General features: G+C 47.0%; 1 protein-coding gene across 1 annotated transcript in view; it reads left to right on the plus strand.

Annotated features, from left to right (window-relative positions):
* The window catches only part of Smyd3 (SET and MYND domain containing 3), a 567,552-nt gene that overhangs the window by 484,182 nt on the left and 66,803 nt on the right, over window positions 1-16,567 (plus strand). Inside the window, exon 10 of the mRNA XM_005348982.2 lies at window positions 4,562-4,736. Within this exon, the coding sequence (XP_005349039.1) occupies window positions 4,562-4,736 (175 nt within the window). The remainder of the gene's footprint in view (window positions 1-4,561; window positions 4,737-16,567) is intronic.

Below are 16,567 nucleotides of genomic sequence, written 5' to 3' on the forward strand. Positions count from 1 at the left end.
GTGATTACAGAAATCATTAGCTCAGTGGGTTTGTCCATTAGTTCAGTAAGTCTGACTGATGAACTACAGCTGGCTAGTTATCAAGACAAGAAGGCTGCCGTGGCCAGGCTGCTGCATGGATCTACCTAGAACAAATCCATCCACAGAGTGGGGTTTTTTTTTTTTTTTGGTAAAATTTGCATCTAGATTTCATTAGAGGTGTTGCAAAGAAGTATCAAGACATTGGTGTTCTATGCGAGCAGATGGAGGCATCTTCGTCAGTTAGCACGTGACACAGGCGTCACTCTGGGGTGCTGTGTGTCCTCCACCTTTGCTTCAGTACCTGCAATGAGGAGACCTCCCAAGCATGTAGAGATGGGAAGGAAAGCAGAGGAGGAACAACAGGATGAAGAGCGCAGCGGTTCCTTGGCACTCTGAATAGTGACTGAACGTCAGAAGATGAGCTTTGACAAGAGTGTGTATAAAGTCTTCTGTTTGGGGCAAGAAGTTAAAGCACGTAAGTCTGCATAAAGCTTGGCAGCAGAACACACGAGAGGATTGCATGGCTTTGGCAAACAGGAAAATTTAATAAAGTGTACGAGTATGTTATAACTCCTCAAAGACAACTGGGATCTTGGGGCTGCAGTCATAGAAATATAAAACGAGAATATAAAGAGAAAGGAGATGGCTTTGGGCTGATCCTATGTAGAATCTCAGATTCAGTCTGGGGTATGCATATTAATAGGGCTGTATAGAAATTAAATTCGTTATGAGGAATGGGTCAGAGCGAAGGAGGAGTCTGAAACTCTCCCTGTCAGTGTGAAGAAAGGAAGTGGGACAATAGCCAGATCTGGGTGACACTCTTGGGTCTAGAGTTGCCACACTGCTGAGGAGTCCTCTGTGGTCCTGCGCAGCAGAAATCGGGCTGTAGAGGACCACAGTTCAGCCTCCCCTGGATGAGGCTTACGTGGAAACTGACTCTGCCGGGGATTTGGCTCCTTCTCATCTACCTTGTGATTCAGGCAGAAAGTACAGAGTACAGTCTGACATTAACAACTCTCGCGTAGTGGGATAGTCATTTTGCAAACCACTATGGGCTGGGATTCAGATGAGTTTTTCTCAAAGGTTCTCTTGGGAGGTATGGCAAACTTTTAAGGGGTGGGGCCTACTGGGAAGTCATTGGGAGGATGCCTTCAAGGGGACCATCAGGTCCTGGTCTCTCACCTCACTCTGCTTCCTGGCTTGAAATGTCAATCTTTTTCTGACAGCCACTCCCACCTTTACCATCTGGTGCCCTCACTGGAGGCCAAACCAATGGGGCCATCTGAACTTGTTCTTGAACCTCCATAACTCACAAGCCTATCATTGCTTCATAAGGTATTTGGCATCAGATATTTCATTATAATTGTGCAAAGCAGAATAATACAATACATATTTTGGTGAAGATACCCATGCATACATACACACACACATACACACACACACACACACACACACACACACACACAAACAGAGAGACGGAGGAGGACTTCAGGCCAGCCATGGAGGAGAGTGCTCAGAGGGAAGAAATTTGCTGCTACACAGAAGCTGACATGGTGCCACACATAAGGAAAGAACCTGCCGGAAATGGGCACAGGGGGTTCGTTTTTATGCGAAGGGACCCAGAATGATGTCAAGCAGAGTAGCATGGCTAGATGGGCATAAACCCTGCTCTGGCAGCCTGTGTTAAGAAGATGACTAACTCCCAAGTGACTTCCCTCCCTTGTCTGTCTGTCTGTCTCCACCCTCCTACAGTAATTAGGAGTATTTGAACAAAAGCCCCGATTGTGCTCTTGGGTCCTCTTTGGTACAGCGCTCACTGGAACCATGGTTATAGTAGGCACCGCAAGTGGCATGGATCATCTCTGAGCAGATACACATCTGCATTAACTTGGAAAGAACCTTGTAGTTAAAATTGTTCCTCCCTCCCTCCTCCCTGGAGCAGTTAACATGAAAAGTTTTACCCTTGTTTGCCAGGAGATAGTTGCCAATATTGTGGAGGGAGGTTGGCAAGGAGTCCTTTCCTGCTTGGCATAGGGCGTGTGACTGTATTCCTGTGAGTGGATGCGGAATAGCACATCTGGTTTCCACCTGTAAGGCGTCTCTCCTCAGCCTCTTGGTGAGGTGGATCACATTTTGGAAATGAGCAGACAAGTGACAATGAGGGCCCAGCAAACAGTGTGGCGATAAGGCCCAAGCGTTGCCACAGATATGTCTGGCATTGTGTAAGAGACAGCCATTTCTCCTGACAGCTTGTCAAACATCTAATCCTGAAATGAAAAGCCACAAGGTTAGCGTGGCAGTCTGTTTCAAAATCAGCACATTGCCTGAGAAACCACTTCCCCCAACCTCTGGAGGATCCGTTCAACAAACGCGAAACATCCATGTCGCAGGAATACAAAGGAAAATCACCAGCTGCCAATAACGTCAAATCACCGTCTTTAGGACATGAACCCCTTCTGGAATCAGAGCCAGGGCTCTCCCCTAATAGATGACATAAAGGGCCAACATAAAGAGCCCTCAGCTTGCAGTTCTTCCCAAGGAAGTGATGCTCTGGAGTGAGGTGTTGTGCCTCAGCTGAGAAGAAACATCTCTCCTGGTAGGTTCATGAAGATAGTATTCCCCTTTCAAGGGGGTCTTGGCTGGTAATGGAAGCAGACTCTGCAGGCACTGGCAGCCGAAAGCGGATTTCGTGGAGAGGTAGAAGGAGCTTTGCACACATGGGCTGTCTGTCCAGGCAAGGCTTGCCATGTCAGGACACTGATGGAGAAGGTTTGCGGCAAGGTTTAGGAGTCCTGAAGAGACAGGCAGGATGGGGAGGAGGGACTCCGCCCTCCAGGCTCTTCCATCCTCCAGCCTCTTTTCCTTCAGTCTGTCAGGCTCAGGGGTTGTGGCCAGAAGGAGAAGTGAAAGACTGTCATATCTCTGCCATAGGCTTCATGTACCCCAGGAAAGTTCCCAACCATGTCCACAACACCCAGAACTCCGCCTAGCTCACAAGAGGACACAAAAAGGTTCTTCCCCATTTTTAGATTTGATTTTCACTGAGACAGGTGTTTCATTTCCGGCCTACCTCAAAACATTTGACTTTCTCAGGGCTCCGCATTTGACAGACGGTAGAACAAGCTTAGGTTTGAACCAAGCTCTATCGATGATGAAGATCTGTACTGTTCCTTCTGCCGTTTGAATCTTTACATGTTTTTTTCCAAGTGGAATTCTAGCATCAGAGCCGAGAAGTACAGAGCTACAGTGGTAGGAAATTAGGAGGCGGGTAGGGAGATGCCCGGTCTCAATATGGCAGGGCATTGGAGAAGTTGGGTCCCCCGCATGTACCTTCAGCTGGTGGTGGAGGACGCCCCATGTTTACAGTCCTCCAGCAGCCTCTGTAAGAGAGTGGGGATATCAGTCAGCAAAGGTGAAGTCAAAGGCTGGGCCAAATGCCACACACCAGTACGCCCAATTACTCAAGAGACTGAGGGAGACTGGTTTACCAGAGCCGGTGATTTGAGGCCACCCTGAGTAGCAAGGTGCAACCCATGGGGAGTGGAATATCACATGGTGGCTCCATGAAATTAATTAATGACTTAATTGACATGTGGTTAATCAAAGTTAGTGCTACTGAGCACTGGATCCTCTTGCTCTTTTTAAGATACCACTTTCCCTTGTGTGTGTGTGTGTGTGTGTGTGTGTGTGTGTGTGTGTGTGTGTATATATAAACTGTTCTTGATTTTTTCTTTTTGCTTTTTGTTGCTTTTTGAGACAGTAAATCTCTATATAGCCCCAGCTGTTCTGGAACTTGATATGTAGTCCTGACTGGCCTCGAACTCACAGAGATCTGCCTGCCTCTGACTACCAAGTACTGGGATGAAAAGTGTGCACCACGGTGCACAGCTTTTAACATTTTCTTTCGGTGTTTGAGTTGAAAGGAAGAATGCAGTTCCTTGAGTTAAGTATAGGTTGGGGATCACTTTTGTTTTCTAGTAAACACTAAATATAAGGCCCCCTGGAACTGCGTGTCTTCAGATGATGACCTCGCCGGCTGCAGGCCTGTGCATGGGTGTGGGTTGTCCTCCGTGCACGGCCAGGACTCAGATGAGTCAGGAGCAAACACATGCTTCTCCTTTCTCAGAAGGGACTCTCTCTTTTAAACAGAAATAATTCCACAGTAAATAATTGGAAGCTGAGCGAGAGCTTTAGTCCAGTCTAATAAACACCTTCCTTCATTTCCCAACTGAGTGGAAGGAGAAAGCGTGTGGACGCGTGAAAAGGGGACATTTCCTTGGGAATTTTAATTCTCCTAAAGTACAGCCTGGGTTAGAGGATGGTTTGTTGATGTAAACAGAATTTCCTTCGCTAAGATGGTACTTGAATGTGTTTTTGTCTCTTAAGTATGTTTCCAGGCAGCTCATCTGTGCAGAATAATGGGCGCCTCCTCCCCCCCCCCCCCCCCCGTGCCTGGGAGCTCTTCAGCCTTTTAGACATCTCCACTTCCTTCTGTGCTTTCTTGATGAAGACAATGCATCCTTAACTAAGTTAATAACAGAATGGGAGCAGGTTCTGGCCCTCTGCCAGGCGATCATAAGCAGCAACTCGGAACGGCTTCCCGACATCAACATCTACCAGCTGAAGGTGCTCGACTGTGCCATGGATGCCTGCATCAACCTGGGGATGCTGGAGGAGGCCCTGTTCTACGCCATGCGCACCATGGAGCCCTACCGGTGAGTGCAAGGCAGAGCCGACACCGGGGTCTTCACCGTTTGCGCAGGGTGATGGCCGCTGTTAAGTCACCCGGAGTCTGCTCTTATATCAAGTGTCCCACTGGCTTTCAGTGTGTGAAGCCAAGCCTTGTTCCATCCATTCCTGTTTCTTCACACACTTATCAGTCACTGGCGAAGCTGTTCCCAGGTTCCGTGCACTGTGCTTGTTCAGAAGTGAGTCAGACACCGTCTCTTTGTGGAACAGGTGATTATAAAACAGTGTGGGGCTTGCAGTGACAAAGGCGAGCAGGCAGGGGGCAAAGAGTGACTCGGTCCTGTGGTTGGACCACTGTCCAGGTGAGGGAGGCAGATGTGCTGCTCTTTGATTGGTTTACAATAGTGATGGTTCCAGAATGGATATTTGCCAGAGTGCTTGTACACAGATTGTTGACCCTTCTAGCCAACTTGTGATTATGTAGTCAACTACTCTTCTCCAATGGGTCATTGTGTCAGAGAAGAAACTATTACGGGTAATTCATCACCACTCTGTGTCTGTGTGTGGCTGTGTGTGGCTGTGTGTGTGTGTGTGTGTGTCTGTGTGTGTCTGTGTGTGTGTGTACATAGCTCTATGACCCAGGCTAGCCTCCAACTTGTGATCCTCCTGCCTCAGCACCCTTTCCAGTACTGGAATTTCAGGACTGTGGAGCTTGACTGCTTCTTGTCTCAGATCAGCTCCTCCAGGTGTGTGGGTGTTTGTTCCTGGCTGGCCTTGTAATGTGGAGGGGCTTTGAGGGGCAAGGGAGGTTGAAAGCCAAGTGCTGGAATTTTGACACTGCTGGCCGTGGGGCTCCAGTTTTCTCTGGGCTAAGAACAGAAATTGAGCCTGGGAGCAAGCCAGTGGGGAGGACATGGGGCAGATGAATAATCTGAGATCAGGCTGCCCAGTGCCCGGCACAGGACAAGGTTGCCACAGGGAAGGCCTGGATACCTGGGACATAATGGGGACAGTGCCAGCAATGCAGGACACCATTCCTGGAGGATGTAAACCTCCCCATTTACACAACCCAGCCAAAGAGGGCGAAGCCCAAGGAGATTCCAGGTCTAGACCTACGGGACATGGGACAACAGGTACAGGGAGCGGTTCAAAGTGAAACAGGTGGGGCCCAGCCTGTCCCCACTGAAGAGGAGCCTGAGGTGACAGACGACAAGAAGGGGCAATTACCAGGCTCTGCATGTCAAGAACAGAAGCAGGGTTAGGATCTAAGCTGTCAACAAAGAGAGAGATAGCAGACCTGTGTGACCCGAGGTCAGCGGTGAGATCTGGGTCAGGACGAGACGTGGGCCGACTAGAGCCTGGAGATAGCCACGGCCCCACTACCAAGTAGATGTCAGAGACATGCAGGCCAGCCAGGGGCACCAGATCCAAGGGTGTTTCCAGACTTTGGCAGGTGGCTGCTTTTGTTCCCTTGTGGTGAACGGCTTTGGAGCTGTCTGAGTCAGCTTTAATCTAACTGCCTGGAGGGCTGAGACCAGAGACTTTCCCATGAGCTGTGGAATGTCTGTGCAGGGTGAGGAATCTTGTGGGTTTTCTGAAAGTATGAATCGAACACAGAGAGATAAGGCTGCTTTCTCAGAGCCGTACTGGGCGTTGACACGCCAGGCAGACCCAGATGGTTGGCACAGTCTCCGAAGGCTGGGGCTTGGCTTCAGGAGCTCAGAACATAAGCAGCACAGTAAATGGATGGACCCAGGCCAGGAGCTACAAACCGAGAAATTCCACCTTTCTCCAAGGCTCTGTGGCAGCCCTGGTTCCCCACCCGTGGCTGGTCTGGGGAACAGATTCTCTTTGCCCCAGGGTCCCCTTCTCTTTACCATCCAGGCAATCCTGCCAAGATCAGTCTGAAACAGTCATTTATTTATATTGCCCTACCAGAAGGCCCTAACAGTCCTGAATGCATTTTGAATCTTTTGTCAACACTTACAGAGACTTCTACACAGTGTTGACCCAGCCCCAGTTAGTTGGCAGTTTGATTGACCAACACTTGAATCACACAGCTTTCCGCATAGGTGAAGCCAAGTCCTACCACAGCATACTCCCTTGCGTTGAAGAAACTTTTGGTTGTATTTTTTGTGGTGTGGGCCAGCCAGCCACATTCTCTCTGTAAATGTGTGTTCTGTCCTGGTGCACAGCATCAGGTTTCCAAACAAGTCAGTCTCTGCTCCCTAGAGCTCTGTAAGAAGTTCCCTGCAGCTTGCTGTACTGTTCCACTTCCTGTGAGTGGGACTTGTGGATTAAGCGGCAGAGCTCTGTGGAAGCAAAGGCTAGGGACAGTCGAGAACCAGCACAGTTCAGAGAAACAGGAGCACACTTTGTTCTTTTCCCTGGAGCTCAGGGGAAGTGAAAGGTCACGTGACAATCTAGGAACAAGAAGGGGGTGGGACGGTGGCGATGGTTTTATATGCTGTCACCTACACAGTGGCCTGTGGCTACTCTTGAGGGGGCTTTTGCTTCTGTTTAGCCAAGGGCACAGACAGTTAGCTAGGTCTGGGTTACTGAGAGGTGATTGGATTGCCATCTGCAGGAATAATTTGACAATGTCAATCTGCTATTTGCTGTGCCTGGATTGAGGTCAAGTCTCTACTAGTGAGCATTTTGTCATTCATGACCTGAGCTAAGCTTTGGCTGTTGATTGACCTTGGAGGACCTAGTCCAGATCCCATTTTTATCCCGCCCACCGCTTTCAACCCCTGTTTTGTTACTCACTTATTTTTACTCAGTAGATCTTACTTAACTTTATGATGCAATTTAATACAGACCTTTTTTTTTTATTAAATCTTCCACAAGGCAAGCTGGAAATACAACAAAATGTCTAGATCAGCTCCTAAGAATATGAACCTCATTGTTTTAACAGATGCATTGTGTCATCTCAAATTGTGCCTTAATTCTATCCCCATTCTATTCACTGTGTCAAACAATGCCATGATTCACATCAAACCAGGTGATTCTTTGCATACCGATGTGGTCAAGTCTGTACTCCATATGTGTACGAAACTGCTCACCTGCCCTACTGTAAGTTATACTCTTAAATTTGGCTAGCTGTCACCAAATTGTGCCCTACCCACCACAAGGTCACTTCTTCCTTAAGGGAATATGAGAAAGGATTAATCTGCTCATTTATTATTGTATTATTCCTGATCTAAATTCATTTCAGAATTTATCTGGGCCTTCTCCATCTTCCTAATCAAAATCTGGGGCTGAGATTTGTCAATACTCAGTTTTGTTCATAAATAATCCTTTTGTGGTACTTGTATAACACTGTGTGAGTTACCTGGGGGAAATGCAGAGAAGGAGCAATAAAAAGAACACTCAAGGTCTGCAAGAAGACGTCCACAGTCCTGTGCCAAGAAATCTGGAAGAAAAGGGGTGTAGTGTTCGCCTAACTGTGCTGGATGATCCAAATCTTCACTTAGTTGCAGACTAAACTATGGCCCCGCTCTGTAGCTTTATTTCTAGAGGAGAAATTCAGAGCTTTTTTTGCACAGAATTATCCAAGGCTCTGACGTTTGTTCCCCTCTGGTCCCTCTGTGGGAAACAAAACTGAAAGGCAGGTCACCATGGGCCTGCTTGTTTTGGGGAACATGGGACTAGCAACTGGCTTCCCAGCCCATCCCTACTACTCCAGACCTCCTGCTTTCGAGTAAGAGCTGTGTATTTGCACAGAGCTCTGGGTGACAAAGGACAGACCTAGGTCAGTCTGGCAGCATGGCAGACCAAATTGTAGTCTCTGCTGACTGTGTCCCCTGGCTTAATGGTGAGACAGAAATGACAGAATGACAGGGCACTGCTGTTGTTTGCACAGCCCCCTTAGGTGATTGCAATGGCCCCTAGTGTGCTGCACATGAGCAAAGCCCATGTTTCCACACCTCCTGGCCATACAAGGCCATGCGTTTGACACTCCTGACCACCAAGAATGGCTGCCTGCCCAGCGTTCAGGAGAGCTACTTTCCATCTCACTATGTAGGACTGCCCAATCAGCTGTGGCCTTTATCCCACTAGATAGCCCTATGGCTAGATCACCAGTCCCTGCTCATCCACAGCCACTTCTCATTCCTCCCTGGCCTGTTATGACTGCACTGTGTGGTTGTCTTCCTGTCCAAGTCCATGTGTGAGCTCCCATGTAGATGCATGCCTGTATTATCCGCAGTCTTGCCTATGGCTAAGCTAGAGTCTTAGGGATCCTTTGGCCAGTGGGAGGTGGGCAAAGGTACCATTTGTACCAACAAATGCTGATCCGTCTCCTGCTCGCCCTCACAACCTGGCTTCTGGATGCTTGATGGAGCGTGCCAGTCTCCTGCTTCATATACCCAGTAATTTTCTCATCAGAAACATTTATTGATACTTCTTCCACGCGCAGTGATAAAGTGTCAAACAAGCAGGCAAAGCAGAGCACTAGCCCCGGTGGGGCTCAGAAATAACAGTCAGCAGCCAGATGCTTATCACATTTGGGTTTTTCCAAGAGAACCAAAAAGCCGAAAGCCTGAGGAGAAATGCTTGGACCAAACCAGGCCTGACCAGTGATGGATGAGATTTTTCTCCTTGGATCAAGTACTTTTGTTTCCTCTGATTCATTGACTGATCTTAACATTTCATTCTGTGTTCTGTCTCCTTCAAGCCTGATATAGACAGGGGGCTATCTCTAGCCAAAGCCTGTGCTATAGCAAGAATGGCTAGCCCTAAATGCCCATTGAACACCACTCTGCCATCCTCTGACCCAAACAACTCCTTAACAAAACACCAGCATCTGGGCGGCTTAAACAACAGAAATTTCTCTTCTCACAGCTTTGGAAGTCCAAGGCTAAGTAAGGTACCAGTAATTCTGGGTTTTGTCTGAAGCCTGCCTCCTTAGTCTGCAGATGGTGGGTTTTCATTGTGTCTCTACATGGTACCCCCTCTACAGGGGTACCCCAGAGGTTTCTCTATCTGACTCAATCTCTTTTTATAAAGCCACAAATTGGATTAAGGCCCGCCCCCAAAGGCTTCATTTTAACCCAGTTACCTCTTTAAAGATCCTATCTCCAAACGCTGCTCATTTGGAGCTCATTTACTAGGGATCAGAGGAGGATTAGGATTTGGCCCATTTTCTTGGCGATCCACATCCAGCTTAACGGCTGCCTTCTCACCATTTCTAAAAGTTACCCGTATCAAGAATTGGTTCTGCTGCGTCTATGTTTTCATGAGTGAGGATCTAGTAGAAGTCACCTGTCATTCTTGGAAAAATAACCCTTTTGCCTGTCAGGCTTCTGCTTGAGTTCAGGAGATCCAGAGTTATGTGGCTGCCCTTGCCAGCATGTGTAGGGGCAACTGAGCTGACCTTGGAGAATGCCTCCCTAACCAACCATGTGGACACTAGCTGGCCAAGGAAGGAAACCAGTGACTGCTTGTCTTCGGCTCAGAGTGCTCACACTCCAGGATGGAGCCTTATTGCCGGGTTCTGCCGCTTCGTGTGCCAGCTCACGGGGCTGACTACAGAACCCTGCTGTTTTCCTGTCTGGCTTGTCTTGGTGGGCGATCTTTCATTCTGTCATTCTCTTTCCTCTGCTGGGTCAAGGATACTAATACCCCCTTCCCTTCAAATCCTGTCAGTGTGGACGAATGCCCAAGAAGAAAGCTGTTCTCCATCCTTGGTGTTGGAGCATAGGAAACCTATACTGTTTTGTGTTCAGTCATGGCTATGAGGAGTGTGTGTGTGTTTTTGGGCTTCCTACTTATAAAAGCATTCCCAGAATACATTGTCCACCCTGCTTCACTTCTTCTCCTACGCATTCCCAAGCCATTACAGAAGCTCTTTGACTTTCCTGATGGAAAATCTTGACTTTCTTATTGCAACAAATTGTAGCATAAGCCACGGGCCGAGAGCAGAGCCTCAGGAATCTTTGGGCATGCACGGATTTTCTTCTGTTTAATCAATCTGTGGTCGGCTGCCCTTACATTACAGAGCTGCCATATCTCTTCCTTTTCTCACCTCTTGGAAGAGAAAGTAGGCAAAATAAATAAAAAAATGAAAAAAAAATCCATTTTCCTCAGTAGGGAGCACCAAGAAACCAACCAGGCCTGAAAAATGGGAAATGGCAGATATAATTTTGAAAGACTTAAGACTTAAAAAAAAAAAGTTGAAAACTAATTTGATCACATATAAAGCACCCACTTTATGACTATAAAAACTTGGCCTATATGCTTCTATGCCATTTATTTGTGTATTTTCAATGAAATCCTTATTGAGTTTTTAGAAATTCTTCAAGGGTGCATGAATGAACTGTCAATTAAATTGCACAAATAAAACTGATTTCTCCAGCATCATAAATTTGATCAGTTATAGAGAATGGCAGTAACACTTGTAAAGAACAGTAAGAGGTCCTTGAACTGAAAAGATGAGAAGTGAATGTTCTTCAAAATCGTAGTTCCAGTTTTTGAGATAGCCGCATTATTTTGAGCAAGAAAAACACCCTCTGAACTAGTTAATGTAAAGCCCTTGAGCTTGTTAAAGCAGGCTGTCTTGAAAAATGGGCAGTAATTTTATTGTTCAGTGTATTCGAGGGAAGCGGCCCAGCCAGCTGCTAAGAAAGACAATGACAACCACAGCCCAGAATGAGGAGAGGACCTGCTTTGGTGGTGGTGGGTGGGGCGGGCCAGAGAGCGCCCTGCTCTGAGGTGAGTGAAAAGGATAGTAGAAATTGCTCTTCCCACACAAAGGACGCCAGTCATACTAGCACTGCCCTTCAGAATGAGAGAGGAAACAGTCTTCTCTCGCTTGTAATGGGAAGTATCGCTGTAATGTCCTCCCAAAGTGAGCTAAATCGAGCCCACCAATTATAAAAGCATCTCCGGCTATTTGTTACATCAGCATTCTAGAGGAAGAGGTGAAAGGACCTGAAGAGTCCGCCTCCACCTCAGCCTTCTTAAACCAGAAGGCAATGGCTGTGATTTATGGAGAGGCTGCTGTGGTCCAAGCACTTGCCCATTTTCGTACTGCTCACAGCCCGGTGAGGAGAAGCTTAGCCTGTCCGACCTTCTAGAGGATGCGGCGGGGACTCTCATGACTGGCCCTCCAGGGATAGAGCCATGGCTTCAAGAGCAACCCTCTGCTCCGTTTGTTTTATTTCTTTTCGAAGAGTGTTTGAGTCAGAGTGAATCTGAGTTCTGGTTTAGATAGCAAATGTCCCCAAAGTACATTTGCCATGTGTTGAAGCCTTGGTTCCATGGTAGCTAAAGTTGAATGGACCATGGTGGCCTGGGCTTCAACAATGGATGGATCTGTTAAGGAATTCATAGCTGAATGACTATTATAAGATGGGACTTAAATGAAGGGTATGTCTTGTCCCTAGCCTCCCCCCTACTCCCTTCTTTCTCCCTCCCTCTCTTGCCTTCCTCACTGCTGTGAGGTGAGAGTTTTGCTCGACCACACATGCTACAGTTGTGATGTTCTGCTTCATCTTAGAACTAAAAGCAACAGAACAATCCACCCGTGGGCTGAACCTCTGCAACCATGAACCCAAACAAGCCCTTCCTCCGTCAAGCTTGATGGGCCAGGGGGTGGGGAGCGGGGTCAATATTTTGTCACGGTGAGGGAGAAGCTGTCTGTCTGACACACCAGATTGGCTTGACTATAAAGCAGAGAGCTGTGGTGGGCTTTCTTCTTTCCCACCCTCCCGTCCCACTGTACTAGTGATAGAAATCCAATTGGCGCGTGTGTACACAGACGGGCACTTGCTGCCCACTCAGCTGCACGGCCAGGCAGAGCTAAGACATGTCAGAATCCCCGGCGCGAGGGTACAGGCTAAGCCACAAGCTGTCCTTTCCCTTTCCCACATACACTAGGAGACAGCTTCCAGCAGCCCCAGTTCACATCCTTCCAGCCCCACAGCAGAGCTGTGTTCTCTGCTCCCCAGAGCCACGGTTAAGAGTGTGCATTTTGGCGAGGCCACTTTGAGTCTCACAGGCACCTGGACTAAGAGAGACAGGTGCTGACAGCTCCAGTGCCAGGTTTGGAGCCTGGCAGGGGTGTTACATGCCTTTGATCCCAGCACTTGGGAGACAGAGGCAGGTTCGAGACCAGCCTGGTCTATGGAATGGGGGTTTGGCATGGGACATTTATTCTTCAGTAGCCTTGAGAGTAAGTGGATACTGAACTAGAGAAATAATGTCCACGGCACTCTTCTCAGAAATAACCTAGTAAAGTGTCATATCGAAGAGAACTCAGAGGCAGAAAAGAGATCCCAAGGCAAGACTGTGACGGAGGGAGCTGCAACACCAGCCCATCGGAGTTCTGCAGGAGTCGGTGCCTAGAATCTCAGAAGCAGCACCGAGGTCCTTTTGGGCCAAGCTGACTGCTTGGAAGAAAGACTTAATTAAAAATATATGGGAGGCAGGCAAAGTCACCTCTATGGGAAAGAAGTCACAGACACGGTGTGCCTGTAAGGTTCTTGGGCTGTGGTGTGCACCGCCCATTTCTGGCTGCCAGCGGCTCTGTTCATGCTGGAGATGTTGCCAGGAGAGTGCATCTGGATGGCAGCAAAATATCTGCAAGCATCTCTGGGACATAGCCCATAGATAGAAAACCACGGACTAGGGAGATGTAGTTACACCTTTGAAGCAACCGTTCTGCTCCCTAGTTATTAGCAGATTGATGGACTGCTCAGGGGAAATGAATAGGGATGTGCTTCTAAGTGGCCTTTTAAAAAATGGTCTAAGTCAACATTTTTATCTGAGTGAATATGATGAATAAGTAGAATTTATGTATATCATATTTTTCAAGGGATTCAGTGCCGGGAAGAATAAATAATATCTTAGGGGACTAACCCAGGCTCCAAACCATCGTTTTAATCAGAAACATTTGGTCAGTACCAAAAATGAGCGGGGATATATCAAACGTCTACATTTGGAGCTTTCTAAGTAGCACTATGGTAATACATATGACATCTGTTTCTATATAGATATATGTGTTTATATATTAACACACATGAAGCATTCTGATTAGCTGTATGACAAGCATTTTTAAATTAAAATAGGTTTTAACCATTAGAAGCTAGATTTTAGGTCCTAAAAGCATCCAGACTTCTGACTGCTGGGGAATTGGGAAATTCATTTGGTGGCTGCACTTCCCCAAAGCAGAGTTCTGGGCAGGTGCTATCTTTTTAGCTGGCATTTGTAAGAGACCCCGACCCCTACCTGGCTGGTCTTGTCCCTCCAGGTCCATTGACCACCGTGGGCTTATTTATAAACTCTCAGCGTTGCTGGTCAGAACTGTGTTACCCTTTCCACGGTGGCTAGTGAGTGGACAAAGGAAAGCTGAGGAGCTTCTGCCCAGGCCATCAAAGACCCAGAGGGAAGAAAGAAGGCAATGAGTTTTCAATGGAAAGATGGCTTTTAACCTAAAAATAACTAAAGAACAGGCGCTAATACCTATGAAGTTAGGCAAATAAGATGTAATCTATCCAGGTTTACAGAAACACAACATCTACGGCAAGGAATCTTTTCATATTTAGTCAGTGTGACTGCTTCTGATCATCCATCAGCCGTCTGTCCCTAGGGCCCCAAGCACAGGCACCATCTTTACTCCTGTTTAAATGGTGTTCTCCAAAGTAAGTCCCATGGAGAGGGTGTTCTGCTGAGCTTGTGAAATGGTGGGCTAGCTAAAAGTGGTTCCAAGCCAGTGTGCTGATACCAAGACTCAGCCCATCTGGACCCAGATCACCATGTATTGTTTCCAAGTATGTAAATCTGTCAGCCATCACTTGGCGGTTTCATCAGAAATGTCCAGTCTGGGTTATTAACATCAGAGGCTGCTTCTCTGACTCTTAGCTGGGCTACCCTACCCAGCCGCATCTGCTACTGTCTCGCCTTTGCTACTTCCTTTGAGTTCTTAGTATCATTTCTATTTTGATCCCTTAAATAATATTTTCAAACTTTTGTCAACTAATGAAATGATTTTAAGCTAAAAAAAAAAAGCATGAAAGTAATCCAGGTGCGGTGGTATATATAATCTAGGAAGATGGAGTCACCAGAAACTCAAGGTCAGTCTTGGCTACATTGCAAGTTCAAAACCAGCCTTGCTCCACGAGACCCTGCCAAATGAATAAAGAATCCAAACTAACTAAATTAATTCTATTTTCTCCAATTCTCATCATGCTTTACATTAAAAATAAATCATTCTTTCATTGGCTGCCTTGAAACATCAAACAACATAATGCAAATCCCCTCTTGCTCTCGGAGCTGTGGTTGGCGTTCCTGCTTTCATTATTTCGCTCATTCACAGTAGAGAACCTGAATATAAAATTCTCAAAGTCATTTTCAATGACAGACACAAAGACCTGTTGCCGGGCTCCTGAGAGCCATTGTCTCGGGAGCCCGTTGGATTCCATTCCTTTGATCTCCTGACTTTGTCCAACTGTAAGTGGTCTAGCATGGCTCTTTGATGTGTTTAGGCCTAGGCATTTTTTTTTCTTTCATTCATGCAAGGCCATTTTATTATAAACCCTCTTGCCTTCCTATCATCTCTGTGGAACTTTGTCTATTTTCTCTTTTCGTTTTCTCTGGTTTTCGGAAGATGCTCTGGTAACATGTTAAACTGTTTCTATGTCTTGTGCCCCTTGTTTTGTGTTTAGAGGCTCTCTTAGACTTTATCCTCCAGGTTACTTCCAGACCCCTTTTCTTTCTCTTGTGGATTCTTCATCTTGGAAACCTAAGTCTTTTTTAAAAAATTCTCTTCCATTTTCTGGATGATTTTAGTTTTCTTCAAGCTCAGTATTTCCCCCCTTTTTTTCTTGTTATTTTTTCTTGAATTTTGGATATTTCTTGGTTGCTTATATTTTGAAACAGCTTTATCGATGTAAATCACATACCACATAATCCCTCCGTGTAAAGAATAGTCCATTGGCTTTGACGTCCTCACATGGGTCACATACCCATTACTACAGTTTTATTATATTGCCCCAAATAAAGCTCATGCTCCTGAGGGCTCTTTACCCAGTCCTCTCAAACACAAGCCTACTCCCACCCCCACCCCCAGGCAATAACTGTACCTTCATCTTTGTAATAAAGTTTTAGGGAGCCTGGCTTGTGCCTCCGGGCTTCCAGAATGGAATCCAGTGGTAGGGAGGGAAGGAAGGAAACCTGTGGTAGGGATCAGAACTACAGAGTTCAGAGCAGAACTGGGCGGCAGATGGGCTGTCCTGCTGCTCTGTGTTGACCTGGTGCAAGGTCAGAAAACATTCCATTGTTGTTGTCGATGACGTGGGAGGATAGAATCTGTTCTGTTTGCAGCTGTCTCCTGCACGAATGACCTAGCACACGGGTATCATGCATTGGTAGATTCAGTGCACACAGTAGGTATCATGCATTGGTATGTTCAGCGCACACAGTAGGTTTGCATTGGGCAGTTAGGGTCATGCACCTGATGCTTCATACACTGTGTTCACGTGCTTATCTTGTCTTATTTGAACACTTGGATGAGGCTGGTTTGCTACTGTGTGTTTGTCAGCAGTATTTTCCTAAAGAAGGCCCAGGGCATTACATTTTCAGTGTTAGGCACCAGAAGATCAGAACCCAGATCCATCCTTCTGCATACAACAGATGTGATTCGTCTAGAGCTGAAAGCTGTGGCTCAGAGAGCTGAATGCCTTACCCAAGGCCACACACCCAGTAAGGGGCAAACTATTTCACACCTGAAACATTCTTCCTCCTACCTGTTCTGCAAGATGACAGGCAGCTTCAAGGTGACACCTGTGTTCAAGGACCTAGCATAGGAGGCGGGGCTTTCTCTGAGGTGGGCCTGGTGTTGCTGTAGGTGGGAAGG

The sequence above is a fragment of the Microtus ochrogaster genome, chromosome 6, assembly GCF_000317375.1.
Source record: "Microtus ochrogaster isolate Prairie Vole_2 chromosome 6, MicOch1.0, whole genome shotgun sequence".
NCBI lineage: Eukaryota > Metazoa > Chordata > Mammalia > Rodentia > Cricetidae > Microtus > Microtus ochrogaster.